At 49.4% G+C, this 15,630-nt stretch overlaps 1 protein-coding gene across 2 annotated transcripts in view; it reads left to right on the top strand.

The window, feature by feature from the left end:
* The first annotated feature begins 11,419 nt into the window (after positions 1–11,419).
* Positions 11,420–15,630, top strand: part of TMEM161B (transmembrane protein 161B) — a 44,160-nt gene continuing 39,949 nt past the window's right edge. For both annotated transcript variants that reach the window (XM_068666274.1, XM_068666273.1), the window contains exon 1: positions 11,420–11,573. In XM_068666274.1, coding sequence (XP_068522375.1) covers positions 11,571–11,573 — 3 coding nt within the window. In that variant the 5' untranslated portion in view covers positions 11,420–11,570. The remainder of the gene's footprint in view (positions 11,574–15,630) is intronic.

Below are 15,630 nucleotides of genomic sequence, written 5' to 3'. Positions count from 1 at the left end.
TTTAAATATAAACAGATGCAGTAGAGACACACACAAATATATATACATATTTTCACACACAGGTGGACACATTTCAGCTATCTGCCCATCTCTCTGTTTCTGAGTAACCGCAAGGCCAGTTGCAGACTTGCCTCCAATATTTGCAAAGAACGGTTAAAATACTATTGCATACAGGACATTGCATGAATTATAAGAAAGATTTTTATACAGTAAAGTTTATTTTCCAGGGCATTACTGAATGACAGACTCAGATTTACTCGATTTCAAATACCACATCTGCAGCACAGTGAATGCAGCCTGATCTCCTTTGTATTAGTGTCGTGTGCTTGGATTTGCTAATGCCGGAATAAGACGAGATGGACATCCGATGCTTTGCCTGCATTTAGCTTGCTCCTCCATCTAGATTTGAATAAAGGTTGAGCTCACATTTCAGCACTACCATTGCTGGTAGCAATAAATGGGGTCTTCTCTGTATGCTGGCTTCACATTTTCAGGGACCTTGCAGAAACTTACATTTTACAGGTAGGTTTGGATAGAAGCTGGCCAAGAAGCTGTAAAGTATGGGGTGAAATGACTATGAAACACTATTGTGTGCATGGTCACACACAAATATAGCATGTTTACAGACAATTTAATTTATCAGGAAAACAGGCTGAAATGTTTAAGACTGAGAAATATGTTTGCTTCCAATATGCTTGTGTTTTCCCATGCTCCATAATATTGCAGGCTGTTAGAAGATTGTTTCAGATGAGGCACCTCAATACCAGAAAGTATGCCGGCAGGACTATTTTTATTTTTTTTGTAAATCTTTTTCAATTTTTATTTCTTTTTAATCTCAGAGAACTAAAAGGGCTTGGTTGAAAACATTCAGCCTTGTCAAACACATCCCCAAACTCCAGGGTCTTGGTATTCAGAGCTGTGTATTCCCAGTTAACACTGAAACACAGACTGCTTTAGCATCATTCACCCGAAGCCAGACTACAAAACTCGTTGATCTCATCTTTGCATAGCGGAGAGCTAATGCTGACTCTGATGCTTGGTGTTACAGAAGGATGGCAGAGTTCTCCATGTTTGTACCTCGGGGACGCTTTGCAGTCACGACAAGGCACATGAGGGCAGAGTTGAAAGCACTCAACAGATGTGTTGCTCTGCTCCACTTTTTAATTTGAGCCTCATATCCTGACTACATTCATTTTTAGAGAGTTTATTAACCCAGATTCATCTGTAGTGTAGCTGCACTGAAATAAATGTGTTTACATTGGGGATTATTTTGGCCCATTATACTAACATCCAAATTTCTTCATAATATCATAATTTAATAATTTATAATTTCATAAATATAAATTGAATTTATAATTTCATAAATATAAAGATGTTTTCAAGGTTTCTTTTATTTTAAACTGAGTACAAAATTGCTCCTAGACATAACTATTGCTCCTATACATAACACTCTGATGGACTGAGAGAGAGAGGAGAGAAGGAGAAAAACACAGAGACAAATAAGTGGAGGCAACAAAAACTCTTTGGCAGCTTTTATTCTGTGATCACAGAACATCATTTCCAGCTAATGGCTCTGAAGCAGCTCAGGACTTTACTATTGGGTATAAACAACACATAATGAGCATCTGTGGGACACTGGACAACTCCCGCCTGTGAGGGAAGGTCTTTGTGGTGTTTTGCTGTTTCATTTTATTAACTCCCACTCATTAGATGGTGATGGTGCTTTCAGCTAACTTCCTCATCCCCCGTGGTGTAAAGCGCTTCCTGCTGCTGGCCTTCAAGAGGTTCTGCTGAAGGGAAGAACGCACACGTGGTTTGCATGGGTGTTCTCATAAAAAGGTAGCTGAGGCAGACCAATAAATAAATAAATAAATAAATAAAGCACAAAAAGCTGCTTGGTTTTCCACGTGCAGACCTTGTTGTTCCATGCATCGCTCACCAAGCCAGTCCTGCCTCCCTCCTGCCTTCCCAGGCAGACAGGGAAGTAGAAAAATCACCACAGACCTTGATCTCCTCTTCTGGCAGAGGGTCCGGGATGGGGGAAGACTTGTCTCCTGACCCTAGCCTTCCTAGACAGCCTGGGACTAGAAGAAGAAAAAGTCATTGCCCGATCCCCACCCACTCACAGCCATTCATCCCGGGGCCCCTTTCATGGAATGAGCTCTGCAAATCATCGTTCTGGTAAGGAGTGCAGTGGCATGCGCTTGGACTATAAATAGGGGGTGGAGGACTCCTAATTATTACAAACACTGCTTATTTGGTCTGATTCATAAAAATAAAGGAAAAGAATATTATTGGAGTGTTATATGTGACATTTTTTGTTGTTGGCTTTTATTTTATTTTTTGTTTTGTACAAAGAGTATCAGTTGAAGACACACAGTAACACTTGCAGGTGCTTGGAGTACATTTCTGGATGCCTGAGGACTACAGACACTGAGTGGAGAGGCCTACGGCAATTTCCCAAAGCTTTTGAAGAATGCTGCTGCTGGGTTGTTTGCTTGTTCGCAAGCCTCTAAACATGCCAGAGTTATGTTGTTCATTACACTGCTTTCTTTTGAAGCAGAGAGTTGATTTAAACAGTCCTTCAGACCCGTAAGACCTTCAGTGGTCCAGTGCCTGCAAATCTGCACAAGATATTTTCCCTACTTGTGCTGCTGATATGGGCAAACCATTCATCATCTGCTACCAGCTCCGGTACTGAAGTACCAAGTAACTTCACTTTTTTTTTTTTTTCTTCTTCTTTTTTTTTTTTTTTCTTCACTGCACCTGGGGGACAAAGCATTCATTGGTCCCAGCCAGCATGGGTTTGTGAAGGGTAGGTCCTGCCTAACTAACCTGATTTCCTTTTATGATAAGATCACCCGTATGGTAGACCAAGGGAAACCAGCTGATGTGATTTTTTTGGACTTCAGCAAGGCTTTTGACACGGTTTCCCATAGGATCCTACTGGACAAAATGTCCAGCATACAGCTAAATAAAAACATCATACGATGGGTGAGCAATTGGCTAACGGGCAGGGCCCAAAGGGTTATGGTGAATGGCGCTGCGTCAGGCTGGCGGGCGGTCACCAGTGGGGTCCCTCAAGGCTCCATTTTAGGGCCGGTACTTTTCAATATTTTTATAAACGATCTGGATGTAGGAATAGAAGGCATTTTGAGCAAGTTTGCTGATGACACCAAACTTGGAGGAGTTGTGGACTCGAATGAGGGTGGAAAGGCCTTGCAGAGGGATCTGGATAGGTTGGAGAGCTGGGCGATCGCCAACCGCATGAAGTTCAATAAGAGCAAGTGCCGGGTCCTGCACCTGGGACGGGGAAACCCTGGCTGCATGTACAGACTGGGCGATGAGACGCTGGAGAGCAGCCTAGAAGAGAGGGATCTGGGGGTCGTGGTAGACAACAAGTTGAATATGAGCCGGCAGTGTGCCCTGGCAGCCAGGAGGGCCAACCGTGTCCTGGGGTGCATCAAGCACGGCATCGCTAGTAGGTCGAGGGAGGTGATTGTCCCGCTCTACTCTGCGCTGGTGCGGCCTCACCTCGAGTACTGTGTGCAGTTCTGGGCACCACAGTATAAAAAGGACATGAAACTGTTGGAGAGTGTCCAGAGGAGGGCTACGAAGATGGTGAAAGGCCTGGAGGGGAAGACGTACGAGGAACGGCTGAGGGCACTGGGCCTGTTCAGCCTGGAGGAGGCTAAGGGGAGACCTCATCGCAGTCTACAACTTCCTCGTAAGGGGGTGTCGAGAGGCAGGAGACCTTTTCTCCATTAACACCAGCGACAGGACCCGCGGGAATGGAGTTAAGCTGAGGCAGGGGAAGTTTAGGCTGGACATCAGGAAGGGGTTCTTCACAGAGAGAGTGGTTGCACACTGGAACAGGCTCCCCAGGGAAGTGGTCACTGCACCGAGCCTGACTGAATTTAAGAAGAGATTGGACTGTGCACTTAGTCACATGGTCTGAACTTGGGTAGACCTGTGCGGTGTCAAGAGTTGGACTTGATGATCCTTAAGGGTCCCTTCCAACTCAGGATATTCTATGATTCTATGATTCTATACACTTCTGGAACATTTTGCCAATTTGCCGTCTGCTCACTCGTGTTATGACTTTTTTACACCTGGATGCTGTTCTGGAAGGCTGCAGCACATACTGGCCCATCGCTGGTATAATTACATTCTGATTACTGCAGTTATAACAGTTTCAAACAGTTCAGTGTGTGTTAAAAAATAAAATAATAATAATAATAAAAAAAGTAAATACCATTGCCAGAAGGCATTTGCTGCTCGCGTTCTTTTAGCACGTGGTGGTGAAGTGGAGTCACAGCACACCGCTGGCCCTATCGCCTCTGTCACGCTGCTCAGCAAGAATGCTCTTGCTGCTTAATGGCTTGGGTTTTTTGTAGGATTTAAAAAAAAGGAAACGTGTGTTCACTATCACAAAGTGCATTTCAAGTTAGTTTAACAGACCAATGGATCAGCTATCACTTGAGAGGTGACACGGAGTAGACAAGATTAGGAGTAGTTTATTTAAGTGCCAGACTTAGATCCTGTAGCTTGATGAGTCTGTTGGCTGCTGTCCCCTCATTTGGAGCAGCATGTATTTCATGTAACACGAGTTTACATACCTGCAGGTGTGTGGGTGTGCATACGTGTATGTGGCACAGCTGCGGGGACCAATATATGAAAATAATTACTTTCATGTATAGGTAAAATAATTTGTTCATCATTTCGAAATATGATAGATAGGTTGGGAGTGGGGATTAAAATCCAGAATATTCTGGACAGATTGGAGAGCTGGGCGGTCACCAACGGCATGAAGTTTAACAAAGACAAGTGCTGGGTCCTGCACCTGGGATGGGGCAACCCTGGCTATATGTACAAACTGGGTGATGAGACGCTGGAGAGCAGCCTAGAAGAGAGGGATCTGGGAGTCGTGGTAGACAGCAAGTTGAATATGGGCCAGCAGTGTGCCCTGGCAGCCAGGAGGGCCAACCGTGTCCTGGGAAGCATCAAGCACGGCATCGCTAGTAGGTCGAGGGAGGTGATTGTCCCGCTCTGCTCTGCACTGGTGCGGCCTCACCTCGAGTACTGTGTGCAGCTCTGGGCACCACAGCACAAGAAGGACATGAAACTGTTGGAGAGTGTCCGGAGGAGGGCGATGAAGATGGTGAAAGGCCTGGAGGGGAAGACGTATGAGGAGTGGCTGAGGGCACTGGGCCTGTTCAGCCTGGAGAAGAGGAGGCTGAGGGGGGACCTCATCGCAGTCTACAACTCCCTCACAAGGGGGAGTAACTTCCTCGTGAGGGGGAGTGGAGAGGCAGGTGACCTATTCTCTGTAAACACCAGTGACAGGACCCACGGGAATGGTGTTAAGCTGAGGCAGGGGAAGTTTAGGCTGGACATCAGGAAGAGGATCTTCACCGAGAGGGTGGTTGCACACTGGAACTGGCTCCCCAGGGACATAATCACTGCACCAAGCCTGTCTGAATTTAGGAAGCGATTGGACTGTGCACTTAGGCACATGGTCTAAACCTTTGGGTAGACCTGTGCGGTGCCAGGAGTTGGACTCGATGATCCGTATGGGTCCCTTCCAGCTCGGGATATTCTGTCATTCTGTGATTCTATAACTCAAGGTTGTTGGTGTAAGATGGGCATCATCAGTAGTCAGCATGGATTCACCACAGGGAAGTCATCCCAGACTGACCTGATGAGCTTCTGAGATGACACGACCAGCCCGATGGCTGAGGGGGCTGTGGGCATTGTCTTTCTGACTCCATTAAGGCATTTGTCCCACATAAGATCCTCATGAAGTAGCTGTTGATGGACGGCTGGATGAGCAGACAGTGAGATGGATCGAAAACTGTCTGAACAGCTGGACATGGAGGGTTGTGGTCAATGGTGCAAGGCCTGGTGGGAGGCCAGTAACAAGCGGAGTACCCCAGGAGTTGACACTGCGTCTGGTCCTGTTTAACAACTTCATTAATGATCTGGATGACATGTAGAGTGCACCCTCAATAGACTCGCAGATGACAGGGAACTGGGGCTGTGGCTGACCCACCAGAGGGCTGCGCTGCCATCCAGGTGGGCTCAGCAGGCCGGAGAGGTGGGCTGGCAGGAGCAAAGTATCTCCAGCAGGCCGAGGGAGGAAATTCTTCCTCTCTACTAAGCACTGGTGAGGCTGCACCTGGAGCAATGGGTCCAGCTCTGGGCTGCCCAGTACAAGGCAGACCTAAACATACTGGAAAGACTCCGAGACGATCAAGGGATGGGAGCCCCTCTCCTGTGAGGAGAGGCTGAGAGAGCTGGGACTGCTCAGCCTGGAGAAGGGGAGGCTCAGGGGGATCTCATCAGTGTCCACAAACACCTGGAGGGACAGTGCAAAGAGCACTGGTACAGGTTCTCCACAGGCTGTGGGGCCTCTTCCTGGGGGATCTTCAAAAATCACCTGGATGTGGGCCTGGGCACCCTGCTCTGGGTGGCCCTGCTGGAGCAGGGGTGGGACCAGATGAGCTCCTGAGGGCCCTGCCAGCCTCAACCATGCTGTGATTCTGTGGTCGCAAATGCCCCAGCTAGGCCAACAGTTAAGACAGAAACTTGCTTTAGTAATCCATCGATCAGGAGATGAGAATCCATGTAGCAGAAAAAGGCTGTTTTAAAAGTTAAAAATAAACAGAACATATAGTAATTAACATTCGTTCTCATTGTTCCCTTCACACAGAGAGTTTGGTACATTCTCTGCACATAGGTCCTAGGATTGTAGATCTTCCCATGTTTATTGGCGTGAGGAGTATCTCAATCATTTTCTCAGGCAGAATCATTTTCTCAGACAGGGTCTTCTGGGAAGCTAATTTATTCACAATTGCAATGGTGGGTGTCCTGTGAACAGGGGTGTGCACAGTGAAAGTCTATCATTACCTTATATCCCCTATTACCTGACGTTTAATTCCTCCCGTTTCCTCACCGGCTGAGTACTACAGGCCCACAACCTACACTTGTGACTATGCCCTGTATATACAGCTTGATTTGACTAAACTTTATTTTTCTTGTTGTTGTTGTTGGTTTTGTTTGTTTGTTTTGGAAATGGAAAGGCCCAAGATTTTGTAGCTTCATGTTCTTGCCGATTCTGCCAGTGTTTGTCCTGTTTTCCTTAACCATTATTCTTATTCTGGGACAGTCTCATTCTCTGCAGATACCCAAAACCCAGCCAGCTGCCATCCAGCACAACGTTATGTCTCCCCATCCTGAGGTCACCCAGTAACTGGCTGTGAGGTCACCCAGCAACGGGTTGTGACCTCACGGCCCTCGTTGCTTATATTGGGGCGCCGGCAGAGCCCGTCCCAGCCTGGCTCGTGCCTGGACTCCCGCTGAGCGTGTGTGCGAGGCTTGGAGTGTTGAGCGAGGCTTTGGTGGAGCTGTGCTGTGGGGCCATCGACAGTTGCTGTCAGTGCCCGTCCCCGCAGCCAGTGCCCGTGTTTCCCCGGCCCTGCCTGGCTCAGGCAGCCGGGGCCCTGTGAGGCGCGCTCGCAGCAGCGCAGGTGAGCTGTGCGGGGACACGTGCCCCGGGGCGGCCCGTGTGGGGCACGGGACAGCCCAGCTGTGGGGCTGGGGCTGGGGCTGGGGCTGGGGCCGGGCGGGGGGTTTCCTGCTGAGGGGCTGGGGCACTGCTGCTGCCTGCCCCGGCACAGCCACTGACCCTGGCCTCTCTCCTTGCAGCGAGCAGCACCTGTCGCAGCGGCGCCAGCGAGGAGAAGCAGGTCCCCATCTACAGCTCTCCCCAGCCCGCTGCAGGGAGACAGCACGATGGCCACAGAGGCTGATGTCACCTGCCCTGTGTGCCAGGGGACCACAAAGGAGCCCAGCGTCGTCATCCCCTGCCGGCACCAGTTCTGCTTGGGATGCATCATGCGCTGGGCTGAGAGAAATGCCACCTGCCCACTCTGCAGGCAGAAGATCAGCGCGATCCGCTATTCCATCTGGTCGGAGGATGACTATATGGAGGTCCGGGCCTCCCACCGTGATGAGAGCGAAGAGGACAGCGAACAGGATGAGCAGGAGGCTGCAGAGCCGTTGCCGCAGCCTGCTGTGAGCGGCCTCCCACCCGAAGAATGGGCGGCCCTCTTCAGGGAATACCCTGCTCTCCTCGGTCCTCTGAGGCCCTGGGCGCGCCAGCAAGCCAGCGAGTTGTTCGGGGCTGACTGGTGGGAGCAGGATGTGCTGGAAGCCAATGTCATCGCTTGTCTGTGCCGCTGCGGGCTGAATGAGCTGGTCTTGGTTCGGGAGCTGCAGCCCCTCCTGCAGGGCCAGACAGTGAGCTTCGTGCAGCAGCTCATTCACGAAACTGTTGAGATGTGCAGCGATGACTTCCTCGAGGAGCTGGGGCTCCTGGAACCCCCTCCTGCCATCCAGCAGCAGAACGGCCCTGTGGTGGATATCGAGGGCTCCCAGGACAGCAGCGAGGCAGAAGACAGTCCTGAGGCCACCCCCAGCCCTGCTGCCTCCCCCCGGGCCACTCCTGTGATCAGCGAGCTCTCCTCCAGCAGCCCAGAGTCTTCGGACACCGAGGAGCTCCCCAGCACCTCCAGCGCTGCCCTGCGTGGGGATCCTGGCCACCCAGCCACCGCACCCGACCTCACAGAGCAGGAGGAGCCCTGCTCAGAGCCAGGACTGCCGGCACAAGAAGACGCTGCGGTGCCGGGCTGCAGCCATGGGCCCTCTCCTCCTGGCCAGGACAGGGACCGCTCGTCTGCGAGGCCCCGGCGCGCCCCGAAGAGGAGGGCCAACAGCAGCCCGGACTCTCCCCAGCCCTGCAAGAGGCCGCCCCCGCGGCGCCGTTAGCAGGGCACACTTGGCTTTCAATAAACAACATAAAAGTGGGGACTCTGCCACAGTCAGTGTCTTGATCTTCTTCACAGAATCATAGAATCACACAACCATACAGTCCTAGGATCATACAATCACACAATCATGCAATCGTACGATCACACAATCGTACGATCACACACTCACAGAACTGTAGAATGGCTCAGGTTGGAAGGGACCTTAAAGATCATTTAGTTCCAGCCCCCCTGCCATGGCCAGGGATGCCATGCACTCAACCTGGTTGCCCGTGGCCTCACCCAACCTCGCCTTTCAGAGGCAGGGATGGGGCATCCTCAGCTGCTCTGGGAAACCCAGTGCCTCATCACCCTCTGAGGGAAAAAATTCTTCACAACCTCTACTCTAAATCTCCCTTCTTTTAGTTTAAAACCATCCCCTCTTTGCCAGCCATTAACAACATTGTAGCCCTCCTCCGGACCCGTACTTACAGACCCACATCCTTCTTGTGCTGGGAGCACCAGGCCTGGACGCAGCACTCCAGAGGAGGCCTCCAGGAGCAGAGTAGAGGGGTGCAATCACCTCACTCTGATCACACTGGAACAGGCTCCCCAGGGAAGTAGTCACTCCAACAAGCCTGTTGGAATTTAAGAAGTATTTGGACTTTGCACTTGGTCACATGGTCTAAAATTTTGGGTAGACCTGTGTGGTGCCAGGAGTTGGACTCGATGATCCTTATGGGTCCCTTCCAGCTCGGGATATTCTGTCATTCTGTGATTCTTCCAACTGCTTGGAGATGGCATCTATGGCATCCATGCATCGAGTGCAAAGACCCTCCAGGCAAGCCCAGGCAACTTACTGCCCAGAACACTCTTATTTCACCCAGTCAGGTATGCCGCAGCCACAGCACGATCTGTCTCTGAAAAGTGCATCCAAGATTATAGGACCCAAAATCTCAAACATGGCACCAGCCTGTTGGCCCATCATTTACATGCTCCATTTGTCTCCTTCTTCTTGGGTCCCAGTCACCAGCTGGGAGGGGAGAGGAAAACACTATTTGTGCTCCTGATCCTTTCAACATTTTTCCAAGGAACATTAAGTCCTTTTTCATGTTTTGGAGTCTCGTTTTTGCAGCATTGTTTGATCCAACTGCTTGGAGATGGCATCTATGGCATCCGTCCATCAGCTGTGCTGTGGGGCCATCGGCAGCTGCTCTCGGTGCCCGTCCCCGCAGCCAGTGCCTGTGTTTCTCTGGCCCTGCCTGGCTCAGGCAGCCGGGGCCCTGTGAGGCGCGCTCGCAGCAGTGTAGATGAGCTGTGCGGGGACACATGCCCCGGGGCGGCCCGTGGGGGGCACGGGACAGCCCAGCTGTGGGGCTGGGGCTGGGGCTGGGGCCGGGGCTTCCTGCAGAGGGGCTGGGGCACAGCCAGTGACCCTCTCTCTTCCTTGTAGCGCATTTGATACCTGCTTCTGCAGTGTCGGTGCAGGGGAGCAGCTCGTCACCATCAGCTCTCCCCAGTGCAGCCTGAAGACCATGGCTACAGAGGAGGCGTGGACGTGTCCCGTCTGCCGGGAGGGGTGAAGGGATGTGGCCAATGTGACACCCTGCCACCACTGGTTCTGCGTGGCCTGCATCCAGCGCTGGGCGAAGCTGAAGGCGAGCTGCCCGCTCTGCAGGACGGGCATGAGGACCATCAAGGTTTCCGTGCGGGGAGAGGAAGACTACCTGGAACGCATCATCTCCCCTCCAGCAGTGCCTGTACCTAAGGGCCTCCAGGCAGGCAGCGCCACCACCCCCCACAGCCCTGCAGCGCCGGCTCCGTCCTCTGCACCAGCCAAGGAGAAGGATGCGGAGCCTGACACCGGGGCTGCTGTGGGCGGCCTCCTGCCCGAGGACTGGGCCGCGCTGTTCAGGGAGCGCAGGGTCTGTGCGGAGAGGAGGCAGGGAGGCTGCTGGGCCTCAAGAGCAGCCCTGCTGCCAGGGCGCAGGAGGACAGCCCTGCAGCTGCTTCTCATCCCAGTGCCTCCATGCAGGGAGCCATCAGCACCAGCCCTGCGCCTTCCACCAGCCACACAAGCCCTGACACGGAGGAGCTGCCCAGCACATCCAGAGCAATTTGGGAAGGTCCCAGCTGCAACCAGCCCCCAGGAGCAGGAGGAGCCCCGTGAGGCGGGGGGCAGCAGCAGCTCCCTCTGACCAGGGCTGCGGGTGCCTCACGGCGCCGCCAGCGGCCGTTAGGGGCCGTGCGCAGAGGGGGCGGGGCCGTGCGCAGAGGGGGCGGGGCCGTGCGCAGAGGCGGGGGGCGGGTGTTCCTTCACGGCCCTTCAGGCGCTCGGCGCATGCGCGTCTGTGCGCCTCGCCGGGCGGCGAGCACTGCGCATGCGTCAAGGCGCCGCACCAGCTCTCTCCGCACCGCCCCGCTCCCCTCACAGGGATTTGGCTGCCCTCCGCGCCTGTCGGGCCGGGCGGCCGGGTGCAGGCTCTGTCTGCGCAACGCTGAGCGCCTGCCATATTCACTCCGTATACAGATTCTAACGGGCGTCTTGCGGAGCGCTCGCAGCGGCGCCGCGTGTTGTCTCCTCCTCCCTTTCAGCGCAGGCAGCGCGGCGGCCAGCCCCACGCGGGGCGGGGTCCTGTCGGCGGAGGGGGCCTGCGGTGACCTCGGCGGTCGGCAGCCGGCGCGGGGCCTGGCGGGGCCGCGCCGGGCCGGGGGCAGCGCGGCGGGACGGGCGCCTGCAGGGGCGGCGGCGGCGGGAGCAGCATGGTGAGGGGGGGGGGGGGTAACGGGCGGCTGGGGGGGGAAGGGGCCGGGGGGAGAGCGGCAGCAGCGTGTGCGGGGAAACGTCAGGTAAAGAGGGAACACCGCCACGTGTTGTTTTTTAAAAATAAAGGTATTTAGTGAGTTTAATGGTGAAATGTTGAAATGGTTCATTTTGGTTTGCTTTATTTGTTTTACGTTGTTTTATCTTTTTTACTGTATTTATTTTATTTTGTTTTGCTTTATTTTACTTCATTTATTTTACTGTATTTTACTTTATTTATTTTACTTTATTTAATCTACTTTACTTTATTTCACCTTATTTTACTTTATTTTGCCTCAGTTTTCCTTATTTTGCCTCAGTTTTCCTTATTTTACCTCAAGTTTTCCTTATTTTACCTCAGTTTTCCTTATTTTGTCTCAGTTTTCCTTATTTTGTCTCAGTTTTCCTTATTTTGTCTCAGTTTTCCTTATTTTACCTCAGTTTTTTCCTTATTTTACCTCAGCTTTCCTTATTTTGCCTCAGCTTTCCTTATTTTGCCTCAGTTTTTTCCTTATTTTACCTCAAGTTTTCCTTATTTTGCCTCAGTTTTTTCCTTATTTTGCCTCAGTTTTTTCCTTATTTTGCCTCAGTTTTTTCCTTATTTTGCCTCAGTTTTTTCCTTATTTTGCCTCAGTTTTTTCCTTATTTTGCCTCAGTTTTTTCCTTATTTTGCCTCAGTTTTTTCCTTATTTTGCCTCAGTTTTTTCCTTATTTTGCCTCAGTTTTTTCCTTATTTTGCCTCAGTTTTTTCCTTATTTTGCCTCAGTTTTTTCCTTATTTTGCCTCAGTTTTTTCCTTATTTTGCCTCAGTTTTTTCCTTATTTTGCCTCAGTTTTTTCCTTATTTTGCCTCAGTTTTTTCCTTATTTTGCCTCAGTTTTTTCCTTATTTTGCCTCAGCTTTCCTTATTTTGCCTCAGCTTTCCTTATTTTGCCTCAGCTTTCCTTATTTTGCCTCAGCTTTCCTTATTTTGCCTCAGCTTTCCTTATTTTGCCTCAGCTTTCCTTATTTTGCCTCAGCTTTCCTTATTTTGCCTCAGCTTTCCTTATTTTGCCTCAGCTTTCCTTATTTTGCCTCAGCTTTCCTTATTTTGCCTCAGCTTTCCTTATTTTGCCTCAGCTTTCCTTATTTTGCCTCAGTTTTCCTTATTTTGCCTCAGTTTTCCTTATTTTGCCTCAGTTTTCCTTATTTTGCCTCAGTTTTCCTTATTTTGCCTCAGTTTTCCTTATTTTGCCTCAGTTTTCCTTATTTTGCCTCAGTTTTTTCCTTATTTTACCTCAAGTTTTCCTTATTTTACCTCAAGTCTTCCTTATTTTACCTCAAGTCTTCCTTATTTTACCTCAAGTCTTCCTTATTTTACCTCAAGTCTTCCTTATTTTACCTCAAGTCTTCCTTATTTTACCTCAAGTCTTCCTTATTTTACCTCAAGTCTTCCTTATTTTACCTCAGTTTTTTCCTTATTTTACCTCAGCTTTCCTTATTTTGCCTCAGTTTTTTCCTTATTTTGCCTCAGTTTTCCTTATTTTACCTCAGCTTTCCGTATTTTATCTCAGTTTTCCTTATTTTGCCTCAGTTTTTTCCTTATTTTGCCTCAGTTTTTTCCTTATTTTGCCTCAGCTTTCCTTATTTTACCTCAAGTTTTCCTTATTTTACCTCAAGTTTTCTCCTTATTTTACCTCAGTTTTCTCCTTATTTTGCCTCAAGTTTTCTTTATTTTGCCTCAGGTTTCCTTATTTTGCCTCAGGTTTCCTTATTTTATTTTATTGTATTCTACTTATTTTACTCTCTATTAATTATTTTACTCTCTATTAATTATTTTACTCTCTATTAATTATTTTACTCTCTATTTTACCCTATTTTACTTTATTTTCATTTTTTTTTGTCATTGGGCGTACAGATAAAGACGCTCACAGCCCCGCAAAGCGCTGTGCCCATGCTCACCTCGGCGGCTGCGGTGCCGGTTGCCCGGGCTCTCAGCCGCCAGCCCTGCACTGACGTTTCGGGAGTTTGCATTTAAAATCCAGCAGCAAAACTCGCCTAAACAGGCCGTGCCGTGAGGCAGTGGTGGCTGGGGTGCTCAGCGTTACTTTGAACTTTTCATTCTTGGAGGGATTCTTGTAATGGCCGAGCTTTCAATGTAAAATAAAAAAAAAAAAAGGTTTTGGTGAGAGATCTTCCAAGTTTCCAGCTTGTGTTTTGCCCAGGGAAATACAGGTAAACTAAATTGTAAGAATCTGCTGGTTGCACTATGATCTAACCTAGGATTTTATTTTATTTTTCCCATTGTAGCAGATCAGTTTTCAGTATTCTGCCTCAGGGGTGTTCTCTATCACTTGCTTCAGGAATAATGATAATTTTATGACTTTAAAGGTGCCTTGGTTCTGGTCGTGAGGTTTCTGCTTGACTTGCCTGATGGTTGCTGGTTCTGTAGTCACGATGCTTACAGAGCGCTCGTGCTTCTTGTTCCGCTCAGACCAACACAGAGTTGGTTGGTGGGGAAACACCTTGATGCAAAGGCAGTGGTGCTGCTGTTGACTGCTCCCATCTCCAGTTTGTGACTCTCCTTTGAACGCAGGGAGAGACACTGATCGAGGCGGAGTTGTTCTCTTGGGTGGGAAAGACCCATGAAGGTGAGCGCTTTGGTGGTAGTCTCTGGAATTCCTCACGTGTTGTTTCACAATATTGGATCTTCTGTTCCTTTCTGCTGTGTTGCTGATACAGCAGAAGGAGTAGGAAAATACAATTTCAGGAAATTTTGGTCACAAAACAAGGAAAAAAATCCAGATTTGAAGGACATCTCTCAATGTAGATGGCTTTCCTAAAATGAGCTTCATGGGTTTTTGATACTTACAGCTGGTAAGATATTCTCTGTCTGAGATTACCAACCGTGTAAAACACCCGTCTGGCTGACAGGCATTTTGTAAAAGCACTCTTTTTCATAGGAAGCGTACGTTTTAAGGCTTTGTACAGTGAACTCAGTTTCGTGTGAGCATCCCATACAGTACTTTATGATGCTTAACAAGCAATCTTGATTTGTATTCGCATTTCTGCGAAGCACTGTTCTGCTTACACAAGCTTCAGCTTGAGCATGTATATATATACATCAGGAGAACACTCTGCCTGTGGAAAAGTCTGATCTAATAGTAAGAGCCAGAATGTGTCATTGATTAAATGGCATTTCAAATATATTGTATTCAGCTCTAAGGCATCACGAATACCATCGCACTTTTGGAATTGTGTGAGGCAGGAGTGTTGGTTACATCCTAGAAATCTTGCCGGTTGCTGCCAATATAAAAGCTTTTCCACATCTTGCCAAAAAGGTCATGGATTTTCAAGTAAGTTTGTGTGCTGCCACACAGAGAGTTTGCTGTGACCTGCATCAACATCTGTAGGATACTCCAGTGCAGTCACGAAAAAGTCTTGCTCTTGCAAGACTTGCCACTTCAAGAAGTAAGTGGCTGACACTGCGTTTCTGAATGTGAAGCTGTGGGCTGGATTCTCCTAGCTGCACTCTCGGGCACGCAGTGGTATTTATTGCTGGAACACCGTTCTCAGCAGTCCCCACGCTGCGAGCAGCTCTTGGCCTCAGACCCAGACCGCTGTGCAGGGCTGGAGCTGGATGTTGTTACAGACAAGTAGCTTTAAGGTCCTGAGCAAAGCTGGGCACTGAATTAGTAGTACGCAGGGGTGTGATGAGACAAAGCCTTGGAGGGCAGAAGACAAGGTAAAACCCTGACGTGGTGCTGCAAGAATAACCTTGGGCAAGGTCAAAATGAGGCTGAAGTCATGCCTTGGCATCAACCTCGGTTACCTTTGTTTTGCATGTTCTGTAAATAAGTTCATGATGAATAGAAAAACGTCCTTTAGAAGTACGACTTTTATAAACGTTTGTTTTTCTTTTCTTTTGGCGCTATTATGAGAGAACCATAGTTGTATTATAGGTACACATCACTTGTAGATAGTATTGTAACGTTATCATAATTACTTTTTCTTGCTTTTTGTTCTCCTAATTATCACCAAC

The sequence above is a fragment of the Anas acuta genome, chromosome Z (genome assembly GCF_963932015.1).
Source record: "Anas acuta chromosome Z, bAnaAcu1.1, whole genome shotgun sequence".
Classification (NCBI taxonomy): Eukaryota; Metazoa; Chordata; class Aves; order Anseriformes; family Anatidae; genus Anas; species Anas acuta.
The sequence above is the reverse complement of the archived record's forward strand: the minus strand, read 5'-3'. Positions and strand labels throughout refer to the sequence as shown.